Below are 10,853 nucleotides of genomic sequence, written 5' to 3' on the forward strand. Positions count from 1 at the left end.
CAGAACTGCAATTGCATTGTCAGGGAGTAACAATGATCTAAGGCCGGCAGGGCAATTAGCCAAAACGCCCTCAGTGACTCGCCCATAGGTCTTCCCAACAGCCTCTTGGCAGTGGAAAGGGGAGGAGCTGGGTTTTTAGCATTTGCCTATTTGGGTTCAATAAATGCCCCCACCATGGCCGATGCTTAGATGCCAAGTTTGGGGGCCACAAAGTAAATCAGAGCTAAAGTCTCCCCTTCAGGGTGCTTGCAGGGCCCTTGATTCTAAGAATTTTAGAGTTTGGCCTCATAGGAAAAGGAAAGCATTGAATTATTACCTGCCAGAAAATATCAGTTTGTATTTTGAAAATATAACCGTTCTTTGGATAAATTCGTTTTGAAGAGCATTTGAATGTGTGTGAATAAACTAGTTCAGACAATGTTACTAATGTGCGTGTCAATTCCTTCTTTTATAAAATGAAGACAGTAACATCACCTCATCATAAGCGTTTTGAGATGAACTTATAAACATAAACTGTCCAGAAAGAGAGTCAGTACATAGTAAGTGCGCAAGAAACTTTAAAAAACATTTTCTCCTGTTGTCCCTCTTCTACTTGTGATTTTCTTATTCTTGTTCAGAACGGGCGGAACCTGTGATGGAGGAGCCCTTTGGGAGTGGCCACCCCACGCATACGGCTTAAAGTCCCACAGTCTGGCCCTGGCCTGTTTGGCTCACTGGATAGAGCGTCGGGACTGAAGGGGCCCAGGTTAGATTTTGGGCAAGGCCCACTGTCACTGCTCCAGAGGCCTTTAACATCCTCTTCGATATCTCTTCGCACTGGTCCCCATCGCTAAGTTACCCCTCAGTTAAACTCTTGAGTTACCTCTTCTACGAATGCTATTTCTTTTCTGATGAGGCCTTAACTAATAAAATGGCAGGCAGGGACACTTATGGTAGAAATCATTGCAGGTGACTCATCATCCTTGGGCGTCCACCTTTCGCTAGTGGACACGAAACCTCATCTCAGCTGCTTTGAAAGGGACATTATTTAAAAATAATTCCCTGAGTGTGCAAAAGCGGATTCCATGACCAACAGCAGCGTGTGGGGTGGCCTTGCCTCCTGTTATTAGCTGGGAGCAGGGGGCCCAGCTGCAGGCGGAGAGCGGGCGGACCACAATCCGGGGCCCAGCGCCCTCAGTGTGGGCTGGGCAGACAGGGAGGAGCTGAGCCGTGCGTTTGCTTACCTTGGCTGAGCGGAGGTGGGCACAGACGAAAACCCAGAAGCAAGCCCTCGGCTCTGAGGGGTCTTTGTCCCTGTGGACACAATGCGACAGAAGTTAGCGGTCAGGGTCACAGGTCAACAGCAAAGCAAAGTCACAGGATTTAATGCTGTTCTTAGTAGGACCTTTATTTTGAGTTTACAATATCCACCTTAAACTCCCATCAATTAAAGCTATTTGGCATTACACAAAATGTTGTAATTATTTAAATAAACACTCAATGCCCTAGCTGGTTTGGCTCAGTGGCTAGAGCATCGGACTGCAGACCGAAGGGTCCCAGGTTCAATTCTGGTCAGGGGCACATGCCTGGGTTGTGGGCTCGATCCCCAGTTGGGGGTGTGTGGGAGGCAGACAAGCAATGATTCTCGTTCATCATTGATGTTTCTATCTCTCTCCCTCTCCCTTCCTCTCTGAAATCAATTTAAAAAAAAATATATATATATAATAAATAAATACTCAAAACACGTTAAAGACTCCTCTCTAAATCATGTGGACCCTTAATTTTCAACACTTGATCTTTTCTTTTCTTTTTAATTATGATTCTTCAATGGCGAGCTCAGACTGCCGTGTTTGTAGACATTTTGGCAGACCTCCTAAAGTAAAAGCTATCGTTTTCCAGGACCGCGGAGACGTCAGCGTGATTTTCTAAGGTGGTTTCATTCCACTATAGCAGGTACGATGAGATAATGGCAGAGATATTAATGAAAGTGTAAATTTTCTTCAAATTTAATGTTATTGTATAATAAAAAGTTGTCTTATATATTTACTACAGGAAAATGTTAATTAATTCACAACCAATGCATTTTATATCAATGTAGCTTTACAGATGACAAATTAACTATCAATGTTTCTGAGAGTGTAGATTCATTTTTAATGGCTGCTTTTTACATTAATGGCAATTTTCAGTCAATTGACTAAATAGAAATGATTTATAAATATTTTTAAAAGTGAATTAGCTCATAGATGGTGATATTTAATTTAAGTAATATTGGACAAGTCAGCCAAAGTAGTTTTTAATAACATGATGTATTATTTGCCCCAACAATTTAAACATGTTCTTTTAGTCCATTAAAAATCACAAAAGAAAATTAAAGTTTCACTTTCTCATATATTTTTCTCTGATTAATTTTTCACATGCCATAAAATTTACTATTTTAAAGGGTACAATTTAGTGGTTTTAGTATATTCGCAAGATTGTGCAACCATCACCATGATTTAATTCCAGAATATCTTCATCATTCCCAAAAGCAACCTCATACCCATTAACAGCCACTCTGCACCCGCCTCCCCCAGCCTCTGACCACCACTGGTCTACTTCCTGTCTCTGTGGATTTGCCTGTTCGGGACATTTCCTATAAATGGAGTCATACTCGCATGTCTGGCTTCTTTTAGCGGATATAGCTTATGATTACTTCATCCCTTCTAATGGCTGAATGGCAGTTCATTGCATGCACACACCACGTTTTGTTTATCCATCATCCAACACGTGATGGATGTTTGGGTTATTGCTACTGTTTGGCTATTGTGAACAATGCTCCTATATATCTATGTGCAAGTTATTGTTTGGACATGTGTTTCCGTTGTCTTGGGTATCGATACCTAGGAGTCATTGTACCAGGTTATATGGAAAGTCTACATGTAACTTTTCAAGGAATCGCCAATCTTTTTTTCCAAAGGGCCTGCACCTTGTTATATTCTGACCAATGATGATGAGGGTTCCATTTCTCCATTCCCCCGTCAACACTTGCTATTTTCCATTGTTAGATTATAGCCATCTGATTAATTTGTAAAAAAATATGTTTTTGTTTATTTCAGAGAGAGGAAGGAAGAGGGCGACAGAGATAGGAAAAGTCCCTGAGAGAGAAACATCAATCAACCGCCTCCTGCACAGTCCTTACTGGGGATGGATCCCCAAAACCCAGACAGGCCCAGACCGGACCGGAACCTAACAGGCAACCTCCTGGTGCATGGGGTTTGGGGCAAAGCTCACCCACTGAGCCACACTGGCTGGGCCACCTGATTAATTTTTTACTTTCATGACTTCCAAAGAAGAATTGACAAAACGTGCAAGTGAGAGGATGAGAGTAGTAAAATATGACTCTTCTAAGAGGCCAGTCTGTTGCTTCAACCAAAAACGGAAACAAAACAATAAAAAACCAAGACGCACCAGAACTCATATAGTTGATCCAAACTATGTGTTACCGGATTCTTCGGAAAGCCATAGGTGTCTCAGGGTGTGAGCCTGCTGAGCGTTTTCCTGTATTGCCTCAATCACACGCCACCTGCCATGCGGTGCAGTCACTGTGTCCTGACTCTACACACCAGATACTGCACACACCTCTGCCTTCTGACTGCTCCCTCCTCAGAAACATTCATTCCTTCTCACTGATTTCCATCTGGAGCCCACATTCCTCCTTTAATCTCTCCTCTACTCATCTGACTTTGAAGTTGAGCGTTCTCATTTTTAGGCTTTGGCACTTTCAAGGAGATATTTTGGCCACATTCAACTATTTCTTTTCAATACAGTAATGCTTTAGTAAATGACAATAAAATAGGTTTAGAAGTTTTTTAAATCAATATCATTTATTATGGGGAGTGAAGATACTATCTTTTAGTGGCGTTACTTGCATCCATATTTAGGCAAGGAGTGTCAGCGGAAGTTGGCAGGAACCACATGGGGGACACACCCAACAGGAATAAACCTCACTAGAGCAGCATGTGGGACTGCACATCTATTCTACCCACACTGAATACCAGAAGTTTAAGTGTTCTTAATGCTCCTGTCTGTTAGAGCATCCAAAAGTATTCTTTATTAATATTCTCTGATTAAACATGCATTATGAAGCAAACTATCCATGTTGCTGAACAGTTCATTATAATTCTCAGACTCCTTGACTACAATTGAATGGCATTTAAACAATAATCCTTATAAGATTCATTTTATATATTCAATGACTGTGAGATGGTAACTTTTTAGAAATGTTGGAAATCTCAAAATCAGAAGCGATTCCCTTCCTTCCTGTTTGCATTATCTGCAAATCGCTGACGTAAGTGCTCTCTGTTCTTGCTGTCCATACTTATTTTTACATTTCCTTGGCATATAGCTTGCTCGCTTTCTCTCCCTCTCTGGAGCATTAAGAATTTAATGCTCTTGACATTTTAGAGGGAAAAAAACAGCTACCATGTTAATACACATTCAATAAACTCCGTTTGTGTGAAATCATTCATTGTAGTGTGTGTGTGTGTGTGTGTGTGTGAGAGAGAGAGTGAGAGATAAACTTCAGACATTATGGATGATGGTGCAACCCCATGTTTCACCTTTTTTCCTGTTTAGCCCCAATATTCCCACTATGTTGAAGCCACTTTGAACTTTTTCCAGCTATGGCGTCATAAGGCCATTAACTTTGAATTCATCATATAACTACAACTATATAAGTGAGAAAAAAATGAGGGTAGTAATATCTGAAATAAAAACAAAGTAAAAATGTACATGAAATATTGGGATGAAACTGGGGAGAAAAAGAAACTATACACACTTGATTGGAACTACAAGTGAAACAGTAAAGAATCAAGGATTCCTGCAAGGTTTTTAACCGAAACAACAGGAAGTATGCAGATGTCAGTCACAGGTACACGGGTCCTAGAAAGGGAAGAAAATTAGGGAAGGGAGGCAAGGGATTCTCCTACTTGAGGTAGAGGTGTTGACAGCATAATCAGCAGGATGTGGAAAACTTGACTCTAGGTTTAGGAGAGGGTAGACCTCCCGATAAGTGTTCAAGTGTCATCATGATGGATCCAACTGATGTAAAAAGACAAAGTCGCAAGTAGAGACAGCTGGAGCAGATGTCTCCAAGTTATTCTGTGCCCTCGAGAATTTTGGAATTTCTAGTGAAGACTGTGGACCCCTCCTTAGAATTCTGATTTTACCTGCATAAAAGAAAAGGTGTGGGATTAAAATGAAGACCACTTTGTTGGAAACAGAGCTATCAAAGTAACTTAGAGTGTGATATGCTAATGTAAGGACTTGCTTATTAATGCATTAGATAACAAGATGTAGTGGTGCATCTAATAACTGCGATGATTTCAACGTAATGACGACTCTAAACAATATCTAAGGTCAGAAGAACCGTAGTAATTGGATATAAACCAGCTGTGTTTCCCAGTGACGCCAAAGCCAGCACATTTCTAACGATCATAGACTCCAGCAAAAAGGCTCCTGTACCACCTTGAGCAAGTCACTTCCCCTCTCTGCGCGCCAGTCTCTCTTTTTCTTAGCCCTCACAGGGTTACTGTGAGGGGTTAACTGTGTGAGTGTTTGCAGGATGGCCTGGTGAATGCTAAGCACTATATTAGGAGTACTTATCACATAAGTGTGGTCAAGTAAACCCCCCTTGCAGACTGAGCCATGCCATTCGTTCCAGACGGCCTGTATCTTAAAGGTCTTCTGAGCCAGTGAAAGAGACAGATGTTGAGTGGATAGAGAGATAGAAAAAAGAAGAGGAAAACTAGGAGAATGCAAATCACTATGAAATGAGTTTCAAAGGGACACAGTTCAGAGGAACAGGCTACTTGGAGGTCAAGGATGGAGACTGAGAACAGATTATCTGGACTGAGATTGGCAGTCAGTATATTATTGGTACCTCCTGGAGAGGGCCTGATAGGTGGGTAGAAGCAGATGCCAGACATGAAGCTATTTGCTAAATAGACTGGTAGTGCACAAAGACAGTGAATTGGATGACTTTCTTCAATAGTTAGCCCATGAGAGAACAAAGATTGAAAGTTTACCAGATTGAACAGAACTGACCTGAGCACCATGGGAGGTACAGTAGAGAGAGAGCCTGTGAGAAGAGAAAGGGTAAAAGAATTGTTTTGTAGAAGTTCTTTCTGTATTTTGGCTATTAATTTCTTAGTGGGCACATGGTTTGAAAATATTACTCCCATTCCACAGTTCATCTTTTCACTTTGCTGAGTGCATCTTTTGCTCTGCGGAATCCTTTTAGTTTGATGAAGTCCCATGTGTTTGTTTATTTTGTTGCTTGTGCCTTTGGTGTGATTTCCAAAAGATCATTACTAAGACCCACGTCCAGGAGCTTTTTTCCTGTTTCTTCTAGGATTCTGAATGTTTTAAGGGCTTCTTTTTGTTTATTTGCATACACATATTGAAGATCTGGCACATCAACGATATTGAGCAATTTTTTGTTTTTAATAAATGCCTTTTATTTTCTGGAAGTACCATGTGTTTGAGAAAAGTCCCCCCTGACCTTGGGCTTTGATTCAAGTTGAAGCATCCATCCCAATTCTGGCAAAGACAATTTTGTTACAAGCAAATCAATTCTGTCTTCCATTTCCTCACATGGTCTCCATCATTTATCCTTCTCTTTACGTATCATTTATTTCCTGTTGGTGGCCTACAATTATCCCTTTAATTTGGCCCTTGCTTTTCTTCTTCTTATTGAGCCCTTGCAATAATTGTCCTTGAGTGCAATTCTATTTTTGATGGGCATCGTGTTTTGCTTACTTTCCTGCCCCATGCAATTCCAAGTGTCCTCAGGAGCTCAGCCCAGGGTAAGGCAATCTACTTAATGTTTCTAATGGATCAACACTGGGTCTGGAAACAAACATAAAAAATGAGCAGGGAGAAAAAAGATTACATGTAGCTATTACGGGGAGGAATGACCCACTCTGGCGCAGAGAAAGCCTACAACGTCAAGGAGTCAAGAGGTACATAAAGTTGGGTAGAAGTTGAGATGTGTCAAAAGATGTGATCTTTTATAAGACTTAATGTAGGTGGACGACCTAATTGCGACTTCCTTTGAACAATTATTGAACAACCAGTATAATCCATGGCTGCCAGAAGGAGAAAAAAGAATAGGTTCAATAAGGAGATCAAATTTTAGATCAACACAGAAGCAACAGGTCTAGATTTTGACCTTTCAAAAGTAATTTTACAAAAGTAGTTCAGTTCATCATGCATGTATGTTTGTTGGGGATTCTGCATGATAGGAGACCTACTCTGTGTAAAGTATCGTGTTTGTGCCTTTCACTTACCATTCTTGACTATGTGCATGGGAATACATGCAGACTATTTCTTCAAGGATCACAGAGGCCCTTCAGGGATCTGTTTCATTTAACAAGCTCCCAGCTTGTCCTTGCTACATGGCAGGCACTCCTTTAAGTGCCTTACCAACGCTAACTTATTAAATCATATGACTTAGCATTTAAATTTATTTTTCCTGGCAGTGTATGTGAGGATCCCAGACAGTAACTCTTCTGGAACATTTCTGTTAATTGATTTAAACCAAACATACTAAAAATAAATATACTTAAGTAACAATCAAATGCTGCCGTGGTGGACTATTGGTATTTATCCACATTAGCAAGCTCTTTGAATCTCTCTTGGCACACACAAAAAAAGGACACACGTGAATAGATTCACTATTTATTCATGGCTGCAGGCATACCTTCATTTATTCAAGAAACTTTTACTGAGTGTGTGCTATGTAAAGCTATGTGTTCAGTGATTTTTTTTGTAAGAAGAAGAGAAGAAGAAAGGAGAAGAAAGAAGAAAGAAGAAAGAGGAAAGAGGAAAGAAGAAAGAAGAAATAATAATAATAAGAAGAAGAAGATATAGCTCATATAGCTCTGGCCAGGTAACTCAGTTAGTTAGAGCATCATCCCAATACACTAAGGTTGAGGGTTTGATCTCCAGTCAAGGCACATATAAGAATCAACCAAGCCCTAACCGGTTTGGCTTAGCGGATAGAGCTTCGGCCTGCGGACTCAAGGGTCCCAGGTTCGATTCTGATCAAGGGCATGTACCTTGGTTGCAGGCACATCCCCAGTAGGGGGCGTGCAAGAGGCAGCTGATTGATGTTTCTCTCTCATGGATGTTTCTAACTCTCTATCCCTCTCCCCTCCACTCTGTTAAAAAAATCAATAAAAAATATATTAAAAACAAAACAATCAACCAATGAAGGCCTGGATGAATGAAACAACAAATCTCTTCTCAATCTCTTCTCTTCTCTTCTCTTCTCTTCTCTTCTCTTCTCTTCTCTTCTTTTCTCTTCTCCTCTCCTCTCCTCTCCTCCCCTCCCCTCCCCTCCCCTCCCCTCCCTTCTCTCTCTCTCTCTCTCTCTCTCTCTCTCTCCCCCTCTCCCCCCCACCTTCTTTCTCTCTCTCAAATAATTTTTTTAAATTATAAAGCAGATATAAATAGGATAACTTCACATTCAAAAAGTTTATAAACTGGGGACATATGTTGAGGCAAACAATTCAGATAATAAAGCAACTAATAACATGAACTACATGGAAGGGTGGAAGCACACACCACCCTGTAATAAACATGAAAGCAGTGCCCGGTGGACTGTGTACGACCACAGAGGAGAGCACTCAGGGTGAAGAGGTTCCATGTTGGCGATGGACGTCCTTATCGTCTTCCAGGCCAAGAGGGTGTAGAGCATGGACGGACTTCAGCTGGCATCGTGTCCCTGGGCTAAAAGGGATGTGCTAACAATTGTCAGGGGAAAATCGTTCGCTAAATACTGAGAAAATGCGACCTCTCCAGTTAAAGGAAACTTTGTCCACCAGTTTCCAGCTGCAAAATCGTCTACCAGTTCCACATTTTTTTGTTTGTTTTACTGTTTCTGAACTTTGATGGCTCTAAGGGCTAGAAATCTATTTCATCTCCAGCTGGCAATACAGCTCTGCCCCGTTTTCCAAGTTGGACGCCATGCTCCTCCCTAACGAGTCTACCACAGCTCATTCTCCTGAGCTTCTCTCTGGACCAGAAATCCACTCTGAGCGGGAGGCCCAGCAGGCACCATGGCTCTCGGTCCTCGGGCAAAGCTTTCTCAGCAGTTGCTACTTTCTTTCTGTTCCAAGAGAGAAGTGTCTTGAAAAAGTAAATAAAAGATGAGCTTTGAAAGCCAGCTAACCTTGTTTTCTCCTCTCTACTCTGTCTCCATGGAAACACTGACTGTGTTCTCAGAGGGATGGGGGATACACAGGCAGGAGGTCCCACACTTTAGCCCGGCAAAACCAGGAGCAGCAGTATGTTTTCAAATAGTGCCTTCTCGATGATAGCAATATTGGTTGATCTAAAATATTAAAACTACTAACAGCCCGACTGGTGAGGCTCAGTGGCTGAGCATAGACCCGTGCTCCAAGAGGTCACCATTTAGATTCCGGGTCAGAGCACATGCCTGGGTTTGGGGCTTGATCCCCAGTTGGGGGCGTGCAGAAGGCAGTTGATCCATGTTTTTCTCTCACTGATGTTTCTCTCTCTCTCTCTTCCTCTCTTTCAAACCAATAAAAACATATTTAAAAAAAAACAAAACACTACTAATAAATAAATTTTTGAATGGAGAAGTTGTAAGTGGTTAGCTGTGTTGCAAGTTCTGAAATTTTCTCACATATGCTGCTCTTACAACAACAACGTGTGAAGGAAAAGTTTCTCTGATGCTTCCATTCCATATGAACAGCTCTGATAGGAACAACTTTCAAAAATAGACTGAAAAGCCGAAACCGGTTTGGCTCAGTGGATAGAGCGTCGGCCTGCGGACTGAAAGGTCCCAGGTTCAATTCTGGTCAAGGGCATGTACCTGGGTTGCGGACACATCCCCAGTGGGAGATGTGCAGGAGGCAGCTGATTGATGTTTCTCTCTCATCGATGTTTCTAACTCTCTATCCCTCTCCCTTCCTCTCTGTAAGAAATCAATAAAATATATATATTTAAAAAAAAATAGACTGAAAATGGCATCGAAACAGACGTGTCATGAGAAGCTAGTTAAAAATAGATAACCGTAGCTTCGTTTGAAGAAATAAGTAAGATGGTGTTTGTATTTGCTTGTATTTACTGTAGCGGAGCACAGATGTTTAGGTGGTGAGAGCGGGAGAAGTGAATTCACACACTCTCTGTGTACAGTTGTTCTTTGCTTGCTCAGTGCCCGGTATAAATGACCTTGGTCACATTATGCCATTTGCAGCCCACATGGCAGTTAAACGGATACAGAGAGAGGAGGTCAGAAACACTGGCTGTCAGCCGGCCTGGGTATGGACATGGAATCTCCTCTTGGAGGCCTGGGAGCCATACACTGTGTGGCTCCTGATTTTTCAAGGACTTTCTATGCACTTGTCTTCCTTATGAAGCCCAGAGAACGTTTCAGTCAGCCTGCGGACTGAAGGGTCCCAGGTTCGATTCCGGCCAAGGGCACGTGCCTGGGTTGTGGGCTCAAACCCCAGCGGGAGGTATGCAGGAGGCAGCTGATCGATGATTCTCTCTCATCATTGATGTTTCTATCTCTCTCTCCCTCTCCCTTCCCCTCTGAAATCAATAAAGAAATATATTTAAAAAAATAAAAATAGAGAGAGACAGAAATAGAGAGAGACAGAAAGTGAGTCAGTTGGGGGGGGGGGGGGGGGGGACGGGACAGCAGGGCTCTAAGACTGCTCGGGCAAGTGTCGAATGAACCCAGGCATTGAAAGGGCCCTGGAGTGCTTGGCCGGGCCCATGCATGCGGGAGAACAGCACACCCAGGCAGCACGGAGATTCAGGAGGATGTGCGTTTTTTATTAGACATTGGCAATATTTTGGTG

General features: G+C 42.0%; 1 protein-coding gene across 1 annotated transcript in view; it reads right to left on the bottom strand.

Moving 5' to 3' along the window:
• Nucleotides 1-4,977, bottom strand: part of COL11A1 (collagen type XI alpha 1 chain) — a 180,131-nt gene extending 175,154 nt beyond the window's left edge. Inside the window, exons 1-2 of the mRNA XM_070396042.1 lie at nucleotides 4,947-4,977; nucleotides 1,224-1,293 (exon numbers count right to left, since the gene is read on the bottom strand). Of these exons, the coding sequence (XP_070252143.1) occupies nucleotides 1,224-1,293; nucleotides 4,947-4,970 (94 nt within the window). The 5' untranslated portion in view covers nucleotides 4,971-4,977. The remainder of the gene's footprint in view (nucleotides 1-1,223; nucleotides 1,294-4,946) is intronic.
• Nucleotides 4,978-10,853: the final 5,876 nt, after the last annotated feature.

This window comes from Myotis yumanensis, unplaced genomic scaffold, assembly GCF_028538775.1.
Source record: "Myotis yumanensis isolate MYYU_CA2020_CCGP unplaced genomic scaffold, mMyoYum1.0.hap1 SCAF_17, whole genome shotgun sequence".
Lineage (NCBI taxonomy): Eukaryota > Metazoa > Chordata > Mammalia > Chiroptera > Vespertilionidae > Myotis > Myotis yumanensis.